Below are 18,143 nucleotides of genomic sequence, written 5' to 3'. Positions count from 1 at the left end.
ATTAGCCTTTTAAAATGATAAACTTGGATTAGCTAACACAACGTGCCATTGGAACACAGGAGTGATGTTTGCTGATAATGGGCCTCTGTACGCCTATGTAGATATTCCATAAAAAATCTGCCGTCTCCAGCTACAATAGTCATTTTGTAACGGCAGCCTTCCCTCTCTTCACGTGAAGAGAGGGTGTAACAGGGATCGGACCAAGACGCAGCATAGCTCGTGTTCAACATGACTTTAATAAACAAGACGAAACTGTGAACACTTACAACTAACAAAATAACAAACGTGGCAAACCGAAACAGCCCTATCTGGTGCAGAGAAAACACAGAGACAGGAAACAACCACCCACAAAATCCCAACACACAACAAGCCACCTATATATGATTCCCAATCAGAGACAACACAAAACACCTGCCTCTGATTGAGAACCATATTAGGCCAAACATAGAAACAGACAAACTAGACACACAACATAGAATGCCCACCCAGCTCACGTCCTGACCAACACTAAAACAAGCAAAACACACAAGAACTATGGTCAGAACGTGACACATTTACAACATTAACAATGTCTACACTGCATTTATGATCAATTTGATGTTATTTTAATGGACAACAAGGACATTTCTAAGTGACCTCAAACTTTTGAACGGTACTGTACATTGGCATAGTAGGCAATGTAACCAATCACAGCCCTACTTTTAATTGTATCATTGCACATCCTGCAAATCACAAAGAAAGGGTGACCATTTTGAATCCATTTTCACATTCAATGTAATGGTAATGCTGACAAATTGGATCATAACTCTAAAAGTAGTGGAGATCCCACTCTGGAATGTTGATATGCACTTAGATTATATTATGTTCAACAATATATAGAACATTTTGCCAAATATTTTTTTGGTTCAAGTTTATATTTGACAATGTTCATACATTTAATAGAAGAAAGTTGTTATTGAAATCAAGATTCTACTCATATTACAGAGCAAGAAGCAAAGCTTTATACGACACCAACTTTTACTTGTGGCACCAACAGATGAACCATTATGGAGTCTTAAAACCTCTTAAGGATCGAATCCTTTTTTTCAATTTTTGCCTAAAATCACATACCCAAATCTAACTGCCTGTAGCTCAGGACCTGAAGCAAGGATATGCATATTCTTGATAGCATTTGAAAGGAAACACTTTGAAGTTTGTGGAAATGTGAAATGAATTTAGGGAGCACTGTATGACATAGCCCTGGTCTGCAGTAGTCTGGTCTGGGGGAGTAGTGTAGATATGAGGCATGCTGTAATCTACTTATTTTCTGACCTTTTCTTATAATCCATCTGTTCTCTCTGCCCTCCTCTTATGCCTCTCTCTCTCCTCTCTTCTCTCTCTCTCTCTCTCTCTTTCAAGGGGCTTTATTGGCATGGGAAACATATGTTAACATTGCCAAAGCAAGTAAAGTAGATAATAAACAATACAAATGAACAGTAAACATTACACTCGCAGAAGTTCAAAAAGAATAAAGACATTACAAATGTCATATTATGTATATATATACAGTGTTGTAACAATGTGCAAATGGTTAAAGTACAAAAGGGAAAATAAATATGGGTTGTATTTACAATGGTGTTTGATCTTCACTGGTTGACCTTTTCTTGTGGCAACAGGTCACAAATCTTGCTGCTGTGATGTCACACTGTGGTATTTCACCCAGTAGATATGGGAGTTTATCAAATTTGGGTTTGTTTTCAAATTCTTTGTGGTTCTGTGTAATCTGAGGGAAATACAGTTGAAGTCAGAAGTTTACAAACACTTAGGTTGGAGTCATTAAAACTAGTTTTTCAACCACTCCACAAATTTCTTGTTTACAAACTATAGTTTTGGCAAGTTGGTTAGGACATCTACTTTGTGCATGACACAAGTAATTTTTCCAACAATTGTTTACAGACAGATTATGTCACTTATAATTCACCATATCACAATTTCAGTGGGTCAGAAGTTTAGATACACTAAGTTGACTGTGCCTTTAAACAGCTTGGAAAATTCCAGAAAATGATGTCATGGCTTTAGAAGCTTCTGATAGGCTAATTGACATAATTTGAGTCAATTGGAGGTGTACCTGTGGATGTATTTCAAGGCCTACCTTCAAACTCAGTGCCTCTTTGCTTGACATCATGGGAGAATCAAAAGCAATCAGACCTCAGAGAAAGAAAATTGTAGACCTCCACATGTCTGGTTCATCCTTTTCAGCAATTTCCCAATGCCTGAAGGTACCACGTTCTGTACAAACAAAAGTACGCAAGTCTAAACACCATGGGACCACGCAGCCGTCATACCGCTCAGGAAGGAGACGCGTTCTGTTTCCTAGAGGTGAATGTACTTTGGTAAGAAAAGTACAAATCAATCACAGAACAACAGCAAAGGACCTTGTGAAGATGCTGCAGGAAACAGGTACAAAAGTATCTATATCCACAGTAAAACGAGTCATATATCGACATAACCTGAGAGGCCGCTCAGCAAGGAAGAAGCCACTGCTCCAAAACCGCCATTAAAAAAGCCAGACTAAGGTTTGAAACTGCACATGGGGACAAAGATCGTATTCTTTGGAGAAATGTCCTCTGGTCTGATGAAACAAAAATAGAACTGTTTGGCCATAATGACCATTGTTATGTTTGGAGGAAAAAGGGGGAGCCTTGCAAGCTGAAGAACACCATCCCAACTGTGAAGCACGGGGGTGGCAGCATCGTGTTGTGGGCGTGCTTTGCTGCAGGAGGGACTGGTGCACTTCACAAAATAGAATGGCCTCATGCGGCAGGAAGATTATGTGGATATATTGAAGCAACATCTCAAGACATCAGTCAAGAAGTTAAAGCTTTGTCGCAAGTGGGTCTTCCAAATGGACAATGACCCCAAGCATACTTCCAATGTTGTGGCAAAATGGCTTAAGGACAACAAAGTCAAGGTAATGGAGTGGCCATCACAAAGCCCTGACCTCAAACCTGTAGAAAATTTGTGGGCAGAACTGAAAAAGCATGTGCGAGCAAGGAGGCCTACAAACCTGACTCAGTTACACCAGCTCTGTCAGGAGGAATGGGCCAAAATTCACCCAACGTATTGTGGGAAGCTTGTGGAAGGCTACCTGAAACGTTTGACCCAAGTTAAACAATTTAAAGGCAATGCTACCAAATACTAATTGATTGTATGTAAACTTCTGACCCACTGGGAATGTGATGAAATAAATTAATGCTGAAATAAATCATTCTCTCTCCTATTATTCTGACATTTCACATTCTTGAAAAATAAAGTGGTGATCCTAACTGACCTAAGACAGGGAATTCTTTCTAGGATTAAATGTCATGAATTGTGAAAAACTGAGTTTAAATGTATTTGGCTAAGGTGTATGTAAACTTCTGACTTCAACTGTGTGTGTCTCTAATATGGTCATACATTGGGCAGGAGGTTAGGAAGTGCAGCTCAGTTTCCACCTTATTTTGTGGGCAGTGTGCACATAGACGGTCTTCTCTTGAGAGCCAGGTCTGCCTACGGCAGCCTTTCTCAATAGCAAGGCTATGCTCACTGAGTCTGTACATAGTCAAAGCTTTCCTTCAGTTTGGGTCAGTCACAGTGGTCAGGTATTCTGCCACTGTGTACTCTCTGTTTAGGGCCAAATAGCATTCTAGTTTTCTCTGTTTTTTTTGTTAATTCTTTCCAATGTGTCAAGTAATTATCTTTTTGTTTTCTCATGGTTTGGTTGGGTCTAATTGTGTTGCTGTCCTGGGGCTCTGTGGGGTGTGTTTGTGAACAGAGCCCCAGGACCAGCTTGCTTAGGGGACTCTTCTCTAGGTTCATCTCTTTGTAGGTGATGGCTTTGTTATGGAAGGTTTGGGAATCGCTTCCTTTTAGGTGGTTGTAGAATTTAACAGCTCTTTTATGGATTTTGATAATTAGCGGGTATCGGCCTAATTCTGCTCTGCATGCATTATTTGGTGTTCTACGTTGTACACGGAGGATATTTTCTGCATGCAGAGTCACAATTTGATGTTTGTCCCATTTTGTGAGTTCTTGGTTGGTGAGCGGACCCCAGATCTCACAACCATAAAGGGCAATGGGTTCTATAACTCATTCAAGTATTTTTAGCCAGATCCTAATTGGTATGTCAATTTTTATGTTCCTTTTGATGGCATAGAATGCCCTTCTTGCCTTGTCTCTCAGATCGTTTACAGCTTTGTGGAAGTTACCTGTGGTGCTGATGTTTAGGCCAAGGTATGTATAGTGTGTCTAGATGGAATTTGTATTCGTGGTCCTGGCGACTGGACCTTTTTTGGAACACCATTAATTTGGTCTTACTGAGATTTACTGTCAGGGCCCAGGTCTGGCAGAATCTGTGCAGAAGATCTAGATGCTGCTGTAGGCCCTCCTTGGTTGGTGACCGTAGCACCAGATCATCAGCAAACAGTAGAGATTTGACTTCAGATTCTAGTAGGGTGAGTCCTGGTGCTGCAGACTTTTCTAGTGCCCTCGCCAATCCGTTGATATGTGTTGAAGAGGGTGGGGCTTAAGCTGCATCCCTGTCTCACCACACTGCCCTGTGGGAAGAAATGTGTGTGTTTTTTGCCTATTTTAGCCGCACACTTGTTGTTTGTGTACATGGATTTTATAAAGTCGTATGTTTTTGGTGGTTTACCCTAGAGGTCGACCGATTTAATTGGAATGGCCGATTTCAAGTTTTCATAACAATCGGGTAATCGGCATTTTTGGACACCGATCATGGCCGATTACATTGCACTCCACGAAAAGACTGCGTGGCAAGCTGACTACCTGTTATGCGAGTGCAGCAAGGAGCTAAGGTAAGGTGCTAGCTAGCATTAAACGCATCTTAGAAAAAACAATCAATCTTAACATAATCACTAGTTAACTACACATGGTTGATGATATTACTAGTTTATCTAGCTTGTCCTGCGTTGCATATAATCGATGCGGTGCCTGTTAATTTATCATTGAATCATAGCCTACTTTGTCAACCAGGTGATTTAACAAGCGCATTCGCTAAAAAAGCACTGTCGTTGCACCAATGTACCTAACCATAAACATCAACAACTTTCTTAAAATCAATACACAAGTATATATTTTTAAACCTGCATATTTAGTTAATATTGCCTGCTAACATTAATTTATTTTAACTAGGGAAATTGTGTCACTTCTCTCGCGTTCTGTGCAACAGAGTCAGGGTATGTGCAGCAGTTTGGTCCGCCTGGCTCGTTGCGAACTGTGTGAAGACTATTTCTTCCTAACAAAGACAGCCAACTTCGCCAAACGGGGGATGATTTAACAAAAGCGCATTTGCGAATAAAGCATCATCGTTGCACGAATAAACATCCATAAACATCAATGCCTTTCTTAAAATCAATACACAGAAGTATATATTTTTAAACCTGCATATTTAGTTTAAAGAAATTCATGATGGCAGGCAATATTAAACGAGGGAAATTGTGTCACTTCTCTTGTGTTCATTGCACACAGAGTCAGGGTATATGCAACAGCTTGGGCCGCCTGGCTCGTTGCGAACTAATTTGCCAGAATTTTACGTAATTATGACATAACATTGAAGGTTGTGCAATGTAACAGGAATATTTAGACTTATGGATGCCACCCGTTAGATAAAATATACGTAACGGTTCCGTATTTCACTGAAAGAGTAAACATTTTATTTTCGAAATGATAGTTTCCGGATTTGACCATATTAATGACCTAAGGCTCGTATTTATGTGTGTTATTATGTTATAATTAAGTCTATGATTTGATATTTGATAGAGCAGTCTGACTGAGCGGTGGTAGGCAGCAGCAGGCTCGTAAGCATTCATTCAAACAGCACTTTTGTGCGTTTGCCAGCAGCTCTTCGCAATGCTTCAAGCATTGAGCTGTTTATGACTTCAAGCCTATCAACTCCCGAGATTAGGCTGGTGTAACCGATGTGACATGGCTAGCTAGTTAGCGGGGTGCGTGCTAATAGTGTTTCAAACGTCACTCGCTCTGAGACTTGGAGTAGTTGTTCTCCTTGCTCTGCAAGGGCCGCGGCTTTTATGGAGTGATGGGTAACGATGCTTCGAGGGTGGCTGTTGTCGATGTGTTCCTGGTTCGAGCCCAGGTAGGTGCGAGGAGAGGGACGGAAGCTATACTGTTACACTGGCAATACTAAAGTGCCTATAAGAACATCCAATAGTCAAAGGTATATGAAATACAAATGGTATAGAGAGAAATAGTCCTATAATTCCTATAATAACCTCAACCTAAAACTTCTTACCTGGGAATATTGAAGACTCATGTTAAAAGGAACCACCGGCGTTCATATGTTCTCATGTTCTGAGCAAGGAACTTAAACGTTAGCTTTTTTACATGGCACATATTGCACTTTTACTTTCTTCTCCAACACTTTGTTTTTGCATTATTTAAACCAAATTGAACATGTTTCAATATTTATTTGAGAGTAAAAAAATGTGATTGATGTATTATATTAAGTTAAAATAAGTGTTCATTCAGTATTGTTGTAATTGTAATTATTACAAATAAATAAATAACAATTGGTCCGATTAATCGGTATCGGCGTTGAAAAATCATAATCGGTCGAACTCTAGTTTACCCATACATCTCCAGTTTGGATAGATCATTCTTTGTGTTGTTTGTTTAGTGTTTTCCAATTTTCCCAGAAGTGTTTAGAGTCTATGGACATACCTAGCGTGCGACAGAGCTGCAGTTGTGACCTGTTTTTGTTTGTTATGTTGTGATAGTGCCTAGAGGGGAATATGGTGGAGGGAATGCTGTCACCTCCAGGCAGGTGTTTGTCCCCCTGTGTGCTGAGGGTGTCAGGTTCTTGTCCGGTTCTGGCATTTAGGTCTCCACAGACTAGTACATGTCCCTGGGCCTGGAAATTATTGATTTTCCCCCTCTAGGATGGAGAAGCTGTCTTCATTAAAGTATGGGGATTCTAGTGGGGGGGATATAGGTAGCACACAGGACATTTTTCTCTGTTGAGATCATTTCCTTTTGAATTTCTAGCCAAATGTAAAATGTTCCTGTTTTGATTAATTTAATGGAGTGAGTTAGGTCTGCTCTATACCAAATTAGCATACCGCCTGAGTCCCTTCCCTGTTTCACACCTGGTAGTTTGGTGGATGGGACTACCAGCTCTCTATAACCTAGAGGGCAACCAGCGGGTCCGTCTCCTCTATACCAGGTTTCTTGTAGGATGACAATGTCTGTATTTCCGATTTCTTTGAGGAAGTCCAGGTTTGGGTGAAGTCCATTTCCTGTGTGAAGTGTTGGGGCTGCGTTTGAGAGCGATGTCCTTTAGAGTCCGGGCGAAGGTGGGCACTGCTGCCTTGTATAGGTGGACCTGGTCATAGAGGCTGTTCAAGTCCAGGGTGGAGTGGTGGGCCAGGAAAACATTTGGTTTTGAGGCACAGTCACGGGCAATACTAATACTACCATACAGCGTTTACCCGCTGTATGGTAGCAGGGTGGAAGTATTTTTGTGGTAGCAGAGTGGAGATAAGCACTTGTGCATTGGGGAAAGTAGAAGAAGCTTTTTCAATCACTCCCTTCAGTGCTGTGGCCACCCTTTCCTGCTGTGCTCTCAGGTGGTTTGTGCCTGTGTGTATTATGTGGCTAGGTGAACCTAGTTGGTCCTCAGACAGAAGGTCTAGGGCACGCTGGGTGTTTGGACACAAGTTTAGACACACTGTGTTTGGGAAAAAGTTAAAAAAAATCTATATATTTCCCATTTGAGTCCATAAGGAGTACAATCTGTGTCTTGTGTATGTCCTCAGTGGGTGTGGGGGGGGTTGTCTGGAGAGCTATCAGGGTGGCTGACGGGGGGCTCAGAGGGGGTGAGATCCCCTGGGCTTGGGGTTTCTCATTTGTCTGTTCTGCTGTGATGTCTACGCTATGGTCAGGGTCTGGTGTGGACTGTTCTGCCGTGGTGTCGAGACTTTTGTCGGGTGCTGAGGTGGGCTGTTCTGCTGGCTTCTCTGCGGGGGTGGCCACCTCTCTAGTGGGTTGTTCTCTGTCACACGCCATCCCCTCAACCTCTCCTCCAGCAGTCTGATCCTCTCCTCTAGTGCTCTTTTCATCTCCTGCTCTTGCTTTTTATTTTGTTGAAGTTGTCTCACCACAGTCCAGAGTGCAGATATGTCTCTCTCCACCTCCAGCTCTCCGGGTCTGGTTAAGGGGGTGGTGTTGTGCTGGACTGATGTCTGGGTCTGTGCTGATTGGAGTGTAATCACCTGCTGTTCCAGCTCCATCTGCCTTACCTCCAGCTGGGTAAATGTATCCTTAATTTCAATGAGGGGGTAGTACTCTGTGCTGGGAGGTTGACTTTCCGCTTGGCGTTGCTCGTCTATGGGGTTATATAATGAAGAGGTCTGGTCTGACCCGCTCGGGGTGGGGGTATCTTAAGGGAGCGCTTCTCCTACTGGGATAATTCTTTGATTAGGTGAAAGTACAGCTGAAACTATTTGGGGTTGCCCTGTACAAATACTGTTTCAGACTTATAGAGACTTATATTAGCTGACTCTGAGTCCTCGTTGTTTAGTATCCTGAGTGTCCACCCCTCGTAAACACCCCCCCTCTTAACAGAGAGGTAGTGAGCTAATGTAGCACTGTGCCATGCCAGGGGATGGTCTGGTTAATATAGCACTGTGCCATGCCAGGGGATGGTCTGGTTAATGTAGCACTGTGCCATGCCAGGGGATGGTCTGGTTAATATAGCACTGTGCCATGCCAGGGGATGGTCTGGTTAATATAGCACTGTGCCATGCCAGGGGATGGTCTGGTTAATATAGCACTGTGCCATGCCAGGGGATGGTCTGGTTAATATAGCACTGTGCCATGCCAGGGGATGGTCTGGTTAATATAGCACTGTACCATGCCAGGGGATGGTCTGGTTAATATAGCACTGTGCCATGCCAGGGGATGGTCTGGTTAATATAGCACTGTACCATGCCAGGGGATGGTCTGGTTAATATAGCACTGTGTCATGCCAGGGGATGGTCTGGTTAATATAGCACTGTGCCATGCCAGGGGATGGTCTGGTTAATGTAGCACTGTGCCATGCCAGGGGATGGTCTGGTTAATATAGCACTGTGCCATGCCAGGGGATGGTCTGGTTAATATAGCACTGTGCCATGCCAGGGGATGGTCTGGTTAATATAGCACTGTGCCATGCCAGGGGATGGTCTGGTTAATATAGCACTGTGCCATGCCAGGGGATGGTCTGGTTAATGTAGCACTGTGCCATGCCAGGGGATGGTCTGGTTAATATAGCACTGTGCCATGCCAGGGGATGGTCTGGTTAATATAGCACTGTGCCATGCCAGGGGATGGTCTGGTTAATATAGCACTGTGCCATGCCAGGGGATGGTCTGGTTAATGTAGCACTGTGCCATGCCAGGGGATGGTCTGGTTAATATAGCACTGTACCATGCCAGGGGATGGTCTGGTTAATATAGCACTGTGCCATGCCAGGGGATGGTCTGGTTAATGTAGCACTGTACCATGCCAGGGGATGGTCTGGTTAATATAGCACTGTGCCATGCCAGGGGATGGTCTGGTTAATATAGCACTGTACCATGCCAGGGGATGGTCTGGTTAATATAGCACTGTGCCATGCCAGGGGATGGTCTGGTTAATATAGCACTGTACCATGCCAGGGGATGGTCTGGTTAATATAGCACTGTGTCATGCCAGGGGATGGTCTGGTTAATATAGCACTGTGCCATGCCAGGGGATGGTCTGGTTAATGTAGCACTGTGCCATGCCAGGGGATGGTCTGGTTAATATAGCACTGTGCCATGCCAGGGGATGGTCTGGTTAATATAGCACTGTGCCATGCCAGGGGATGGTCTGGTTAATATAGCACTGTGCCATGCCAGGGGATGGTCTGGTTAATATAGCACTGTGCCATGCCAGGGGATGGTCTGGTTAATGTAGCACTGTGCCATGCCAGGGGATGGTCTGGTTAATATAGCACTGTGCCATGCCAGGGGATGGTCTGGTTAATATAGCACTGTGCCATGCCAGGGGATGGTCTGGTTAATATAGCACTGTGCCATGCCAGGGGATGGTCTGGTTAATGTAGCACTGTGCCATGCCAGGGGATGGTCTGGTTAATATAGCACTGTACCATGCCAGGGGATGGTCTGGTTAATATAGCACTGTGCCATGCCAGGGGATGGTCTGGTTAATGTAGCACTGTACCATGCCAGGGGATGGTCTGGTTAATATAGCACTGTGCCATGCCAGGGGATGGTCTGGTTAATGTAGCACTGTGCCATGCCAGGGGATGGTCTGTGTGGAAGATGAGGTTGCTGATGTTTCCATTTTTATAATAGTCAGCAAAAAGTGTCACTTGATTTTCCATAAGGAGCTTCATTTTGTTGTCTTTTCTTGCCTTATCATTCTTTACATACACAGGGTACTGTATGTTAATTACCTCTGAACAGCAAGAGGCAGCTTCTAAGGCCTCTCCATTTGGTTGGAGTAGACTGTGCGACTCTCCTGCCATTGTTGGGCTAAAGGGCTTCGACACCTCTCACTTGACACGTCTGTTCTAATTGAAGTTGTATCAAGCTTGGCAGCCTTAATTTAGCATTCAGTCCTTATAAAGTAATGTAATGTATTTTTCTTCTTGGCTTTTGGAAATAAAATATAGCTTCAGACTAAACATTACTCACTCAGTTCCAGGTTGGATGGTGTTTTCAGGTTTCTGCTGTTTTCTAGAGCATTTGCTGTATAGCGTTGGAATAATAATCTTTGGTAGTTGTAAGCCTTCTAGGTGATTCCGTAATTCAGGTTGTAGGTTTTGAGTATTGATTTGGAGTGAAGGTTATGTTGTAGACGGTAGCATCCTGTATATGTTCCTGACAAAAAATCCAAGTTTATCTAACTCTAAACATATATATTTTTTAAGAACATGCTGAAAAATGCAGAAGCTCATCTGATCATGACCTCTCTCTCTATCCCCCTCTATCCCTCTCTCTCTCTCTCTCTCTCTATCCCCCTCTCTCTCTCTATACCTCTCTCCCTCCCCTCTCTCTTTCTCTTTGTCTGTGTCAGTATTCAGAGGGCAGCTCTGTCTCTGCTGGAGTTCTACTACAGGGACTTCCCTGTCCATAACCCTGCCCTTCTCTCCGCCTCCAAGCACCGTGCTGCCAAGCACCTGGCCGGCCTCAAGGTCTACACCGTGGACGGTTAGTACACCTACGTTTTTTCTATGGTTCCTCAGTGCTTACATTTGGTTCGTGTCACTGTGTCGTCTGACTTCTTATCATCTCTCTTTTCCTCATCTTAATGTGCAGCACTGTCTCTTTCATTCTTTGTCGCTCTGTCTCTCCATTCTCTCAGCTCTCTGTCTCTCCATTCTCTCAGCTCTCTGTCTCTCCATTCTCTCAGCTCTCTGTCTCTCCATTCTCTCAGCTCTCTGTCTCTCCATTCTCTCAGCTCTCTGTCTACCGTATTTGTTGCTTCGTTGTGACGCTCTCTCTTCATCTACTCTCCCATGCCACCCTAAGCAGCGTTTAAAGCTAAAGTGAGAGCTTACCTTTTGGACAATGACAGTAAGTAAAGATGGGTAAAGATCTCTGCGTGCCCTCTCACTTTTCACTAGTGTACACTACTAACCTCACACCTCACTTCCCTTCCCCCACCCACAATGTTTACACTGCTTCTAAGCATGCACACACAGATACACACCAATCTAACCCCCACTTTCATTCGCGAGATATGCTTTACACACACACACAGGCACAGGCACCAACTTCCCTGCTCAACTTCCCAGCTCAGTGCGAGACAGCTTTTATGGTTCTTCTCTATGTTCTTTGTAGCAGAGTTTGATAGAGGAGTATGCTGGTACATTGTCCTCACAGACATTTGCATTTCAGCCTTTTAATAATTCATCACACTAGCTCCTTCTGCACATTCCCATGCTATCTCTTTGTCTCTGTCTCTCTCTCCTCTTTCTCTCTCTACCCCTCGTTCTCACGTTCACTCTCTCTCCATCTCTCTCTCTCTCTCTGTATTTCATCCTCCTTTTGTCAGTGTGTTCTCCAGTTAAGTCAGCAGTGTTTCTGTAGGCTAGCAGAGTGAGTCTTTATGTTTCTAGTGTTTTTAACCAGCCCAGATCTGCTCTAATGGAACTCACCCGTATTTATTTAGGGGGATTTAGAAAAAATTGGATTGCAATGAAATTTCATAAAACATTTATTTCTCAATCGGAAAAAGGCTGTGCTACCAAGCCTGTGCTTCGTTCAGACACACACACACACACACACACACACACACACACACACACACACACACACACACACACACACACACACACACACACACACACACACACACATATATACACACTCACACACCTTGGTGTTAATGATTCATCTCTCTTGGCCTGTATCTGCCGGGGTTACTGTACTGAACCCTCATACACACATATCCCTCATAAATATGGACCAGATTCCACTCCTCCATATTCATATCCCACAGGAACCCTAATTTATGCTTTAACTACTTCTGGGTTAGTTATTGGTATTCATCATAGAGAGAAATTAATTATATGATCAACTGGTATTATTGTGTTTGAAGATCGTTCTTGTTTTTTTAATTATATGAATATTTACTACCTGGTAGCCAGATGTGTTCGTTTCTGCTTTAGCCAACTCTGTTGTCATTTGGCAGTTGTCTAAACCATAATCGGGTCTGACTACCAGGATAAATATTTAATCACTCTCACAGTGAAAGGATCTGAACTGTGAAACTGCCTAATGAGATATTTAGATGTTACACAGAATCCGCACTAAGATCTGTGTTTTCCCCGGGTTACTGTCAATATGCTGACTGGGCCACACAGTGATCTTCCCATCATGCCTCTGTGCTTCCTGTTTGTAGGCCCAGTGAACCCGGTGGGGCCAGCAGGGGGATCGGGGGGATCGCAGGTGGGGGGTCAGTCGCGTGCCATGATCTCTGCAGCAGCCAGGCGCAGAGACGCCACTCACAACGAACTATACTACGAAGAGGCCGACCATGACCGACGGGTCCGCAAACGCAGAGCCAGGTGAAAGAGAAAGAGAGGGGAGGAGAGAGAGAGGGAGGGAGGGGGGACTCTGAGTGACTTAAAAACAAAAAGGTGGGGTGAAAGGAAAGGAAGAAAGAGGGATGAAAGATGCATAAGTATGCTGCTTAATGTAAGGATTCAAATATAGATAGATAGATGGACATAAGAATTGAGTAGGCTAAATGTTGGCCTGTGTGTTTTTATAGTTATATAGTTTTATATATACTTGTAGGATGCAAGAACAGATGAGTGTACAGTATACTGAATGTTTTCTGTACATTGCTGTAACGTTAGGCTGGTGGTGGCTGTGGAGGAGGCCTTCATGCATGTGAGGCGGATGCAGCAGGAGGAGCAGAAAGCATCCCCTGGGGATGTGATGGACGTACGGGAGGCGGCCCTGGCCATCTTCCCCTCGATGGCCCGTGCCCTGCAGAAATACCTCCGAACCACCAGGAGGCAGCACTGCCACAGCATGGAGAGCATCCAGAGACACTTGGCCTTCTGCCTCACACACAACATGAGCCCCAAGGTAGGCAAGCTTCAACTTCTTGGTTCCAGATCATCCCCTGGCCAGTATCACTACTAGACACCTCTTGGCCTTGGCCCAACATAACAATCTCTATAGCAATATGATTGTGGTTGTCTGTGTCTCTTCAGGCATTCCTGGAGGCCTACCTGTCCCCTGGTCCTACGCTACAGTATGGTCGAGAGCGCTGGATGGCCGGTCAGTGGACTCTGGTCAGCGAGGCTGCGGTCACCAGCGGTCTAAAGGAGCACACAGCCTTCTCACTGAGGTGTCTAGACTTCAGCCTAGCGGTAACAGTCAAGTCCATCCCCTACATTCAAATGACCGAGGAGTACGTCGATCCTAAGTCACACAAGTTTACCCTGAGTCTCCAATCTGAAACATCAGTCTAACAGACACATGTAGAAGAACTGTGGGAATTCTAGACTTATCTTTTTTGTGTTCAGTTTCTTAAACCCTCTTACTTTGATATGCTCTTGTTGTGCTATTTTGCCTTTCTCTTCTATTTCTGTTACCGGTGTTTATAAAGATTATTTTGGCTACTTTTAGATTTGTTATTGTACGTAATTGATATGAACAGATGCATATGGGATATTGTAACAAGATGAAGTGTTAGCTGGCCATATAGTAGTTAATAAACGGTAGGGATCCCCAGCCCTATGGCTTTTTTGGAGTGAAGATGACCGATGGAGAGAGTTAGGGAACATGCTCTGATTTCTATTGTCCTGAGGCACACTGGACAATAGAAGGGGGGTGTCAGGGGGTTTTCAATACACTGTAGATGACCCTCCCGCATTTTGTTCTTCCTCTGTTTGTTTGCACGCGTGTTTGTGTGTGTGTGTATGTGTGTGCACGCATGTGTTTGCGTGACTGTGTGTGTGTATGTGGGGGCGTATTTTCATATTGTCTGCCCTGCTAATTTGAATGAAATACTACCTAATAATCATATTTCAGGTAAAAAAAATTTAAACTAAGAATTGCTTTTCTTTACAGTTAATTGATTGTACATGTGTGTTTTTATATACGGTTAAAGTCGGAAGTTTACATACACTTAGGTTGGAGTCATTAAAACACATTTTTCAACCACTCCACAAATGTATTGTTAACAAACTATAGATTTGGCAAGTCGGTTAGGACATCAACTTTGTGCATGACACAAGTCATTTTTCCAACAATTGTTTACAGACAGATTATTTCACTAATAATTCACTGTATCACAATCCCAGTGGGTCAGAAGTTTACATACACTAAGTTGACTGTGCCTTTAAACAGCTTGGAAAATTCCAGGAAATGTTATGGCTTTAGATTGACATCATTTGAGTCAATTGGAGGTATACCTGTGGATGTATTTCAAGGCCTACCTTCAAACTCAGTGCCTCTTTGCTTGACATCGTGGGAAAATCAAAAGAAATCCGCCAAGACCTCAGAAAGAAAATTGTAGACCTCCACAAGTCTGGTTCATCTTTGGGAGCAATTTCCAAAAGCCTGAAAGGTACCACGTTCATCTGTATAAACAATAGTATGCAAGTATAAACGCTATGGGACCACGCAGCCGTCATACCGCTCAGGAAGGAGATGCGTTCTGTCTACTAGAGATGAACGTACTTTGGTGCGAAAAGTGCAAATCAACAGCAAAGGACCCTGTGAAGATGTTGGAGGAAACGGGTACAAAAGTATCTATATCCACAGTAAAATGAGTCCTATATCGACATAACCTGAGAGGCCACTCAGCAAGGAGGAAGCCACAGCTCCAAACCACCACAAAAAAGCCAGACTACGGTTTGCAACTGCACATGGGGCCAGATATCGTACTTTTTTGAGAAATGTCCTTTGGTCTGATGAAACAAAAATAGAACTGTTTGGTCATAATGACCATCGTTATGTTTGGAGGGAAAAGGGGGAGGCTTGCAAGCTGAAGAACACCATCCCAACTGTGAAGCACGGGGGTGGCAGCATCATGTTGTGGGGGTGCTTTGCTGCAGGAGGGACTGGTGCACTTCACAATGGCATCATGGGGAGGAAAATTACACGGATCTATTGAAGCAACATCTCAAGACATCAGTCAGGAAGTTAAAGCTTGGTCGCAAATGGGTCTTCCAAATGGACAATGACCCCAAGCATGGTTCCAAAGTTGTGGCAAAATGGCTTAAGGACAACAAAGTCAAGGTATTGGAGTGGCCATCACAAAGCCCTGACCACAATCCTATAGAGAATTTGTGGGCAGAACTGAAAAAATGTGTGCGAGCAAGGAGGCCTTCAAACCTGACTCAGTTACACCAGCTCTGTCAGGAGGAATGGGCCAAAATTCACCCAACTTATTGTGGAAGCTTGTGGAACACTTCCTGAAACCTTTGACCCAAGTTAAACAATTTAAAGGCAATGCTACCAAATACTAATTGAGTGTTTGTAAACTTCTGACCCACTGGGAATGTGATGAAAGAAATCAAAGCTTAAATAAATTATTCTCTCTACTATTATTCTGACATAAAGTGGTGATCATAACTGACCTATGACAGGGGATTTTTACTAGGATTAAATGTCAGGAATTGTGGAAAAACTGAGTTTAAATGTATTTGGCCAAGGTGTATGTAAACTTCCGACTTCAACTGTATATAATGTATTGTGTTTTTATTTAAAAGTTTTATTTGATTGATGCTTTTCTACCTGGCTGTACAGTTTGGCTGTCCAGTTATTGAATTATATGAATGAAAAAGGTTATATTATTGTACTCCCCAAGATTCCTAGACATCTGTAAGAGGTTGTCAGAACCTGTTGGGCGCAAACCCAAAGCGGACTATTGCGGAATACTACAGTTGAGCAAACAAAGAAGCTAGTAAGACAGGAAAAAATGTATTCATAATTTTGAGAGAGATTTTCTGTACTTTTCTGATTTGGCGTCTAATGACAAGACATGCATTATATGTGTGTCTGATCTCCAGATGAAAGAGAGCTATTACATTTCTACAGAACCTAACCCTGTAAGCTAAGAGAATCAGATTGAGGCTCAAGTTTTTTGTCTTCAGATATGAGAGAAGACAAAAGATTAAAGAAGGATGGCACAATATTCTCTCTTTTAGTCCCCATTTTATGAGTGTTTGAGAAGTGTGGAGAATACACACAAAGAGAAGTGGTTCTCGTAATGCATTTTGTTCCAGACATGACTGACTAATCTGATACCGTCCTCTACTGTCTCCAAGTTTGCATACACGTATCTTCATGAACTGAAAGTGATTCAAATAGGCCAAAAGTATACATTTCGTATGTCTTTTTTTACATTGTTTGATATGGTATATTCCTCAGTATTGATGTTCAGAGTGCAGACAACAGTCTCCTTATAGTGAGGGAAGTCTACAGTCACAAAAGAGGCTGTAGTGCCATCTAGCCACAACTAGTACAACTGACACAGCTATGGGATTTTTATGCTAATCTCTGTGGATTCAATATACAGTATTTGTTTGTTTTAATATTGTATTGTTTTAGCCAAATCTTCCCTATTACATGTGCATATTATTCAAGACTGTATTAGAATGAAATAGTTTGTTATTGTAATTGTACAATCATTGTTGTCACCAAAAGTTTACATGTTTTTGAGGATTTTATAGTGATTAAATTATGGCTGTGAATATTGGCCTGTTCGGATTTACCCTTTTATTCGTTTTTATCTTGAGGTGACCACATGTTATAAGTGTTGGATAGGTCAAAGCAAGGTTACCAACCAATTGCTTTCCCTAATCTAACCAATTCCGATATGTGACTACTTCAAGGAAGGGAGAAAGGATGTATTTTTAAAGTATTCGACCAGGGCATTTGTCTCCTTGTATGTCTCCTTCATTACAAAGGTGCCTCTGTTTTAAAACACATATCATGTATGCTCAATGTGTTTGTTGTTGTATGCAAGTATGTTCGTCCAATAATGTATGGTGTGTGTGTGCGCGTGCACAATTGCCATCCTAAATGTTGTTCTGACCAATTCAGTCTCAAGTTTTCACTGGTTGTTTTTTTAAAGATTTACATATATGGAATTACAATAACTGTATAAAGATTCAAATTTGTAAAATAAATATTTGTATGAACATTTTCAACATATTCTCATATTACTTTATTGTTGGTGTGTGTGGTGCTTTGTATTTGTCTGTGCACTAGAAAGTATGTAAGTGAGACTATTGGGTGAGAGTGTCTGTCTGCACTGTCCAGTTGAAGACAAGAGAGAGAGAGTTAGTGGTTGTAATATGAAGGTTGAGTAGAGACCGTGAGTTCATATCTGAAGCCCCCTTCACACTACTGCATCCTGGGCTTACAGAACACAGAGATCTCTCTCCTGCCACTTAACGTATTCTCTCTTCTAATTGCCCACTGAGGGAGAGAGAGAACGAGGTATAAGTCAAGGAAGGAAAGAGACAAAGATTAAGAGAGAGTGAAACATGGAGTGAGAATACATGAGACAAATTGAGACTTGAGGAATTGGCAGCTTTTGCTATCTGGGTGTGTAATGATGATCTCACTTTGCAGCTGCTGTATATTTGG

General features: G+C 42.8%; 1 protein-coding gene across 1 annotated transcript in view; it reads left to right on the top strand.

Annotated features, from left to right (window-relative positions):
- LOC139538739 (vang-like protein 1) overlaps window positions 1-17,701 on the top strand; it is a 58,394-nt gene extending 40,693 nt beyond the window's left edge. The window contains exons 6-9 of the mRNA XM_071341133.1: window positions 11,098-11,231; window positions 12,928-13,093; window positions 13,388-13,622; window positions 13,751-17,701. Of these exons, the coding sequence (XP_071197234.1) occupies window positions 11,098-11,231; window positions 12,928-13,093; window positions 13,388-13,622; window positions 13,751-14,011 (796 nt within the window). The 3' untranslated portion in view covers window positions 14,012-17,701. The remainder of the gene's footprint in view (window positions 1-11,097; window positions 11,232-12,927; window positions 13,094-13,387; window positions 13,623-13,750) is intronic.
- The last annotated feature ends 442 nt before the right edge of the window (window positions 17,702-18,143 follow it).

The sequence above is a fragment of the Salvelinus alpinus genome, chromosome 14, assembly GCF_045679555.1.
Source record: "Salvelinus alpinus chromosome 14, SLU_Salpinus.1, whole genome shotgun sequence".
Lineage (NCBI taxonomy): Eukaryota > Metazoa > Chordata > Actinopteri > Salmoniformes > Salmonidae > Salvelinus > Salvelinus alpinus.
This window is presented reverse-complemented; position numbering and strand designations above follow the sequence as displayed.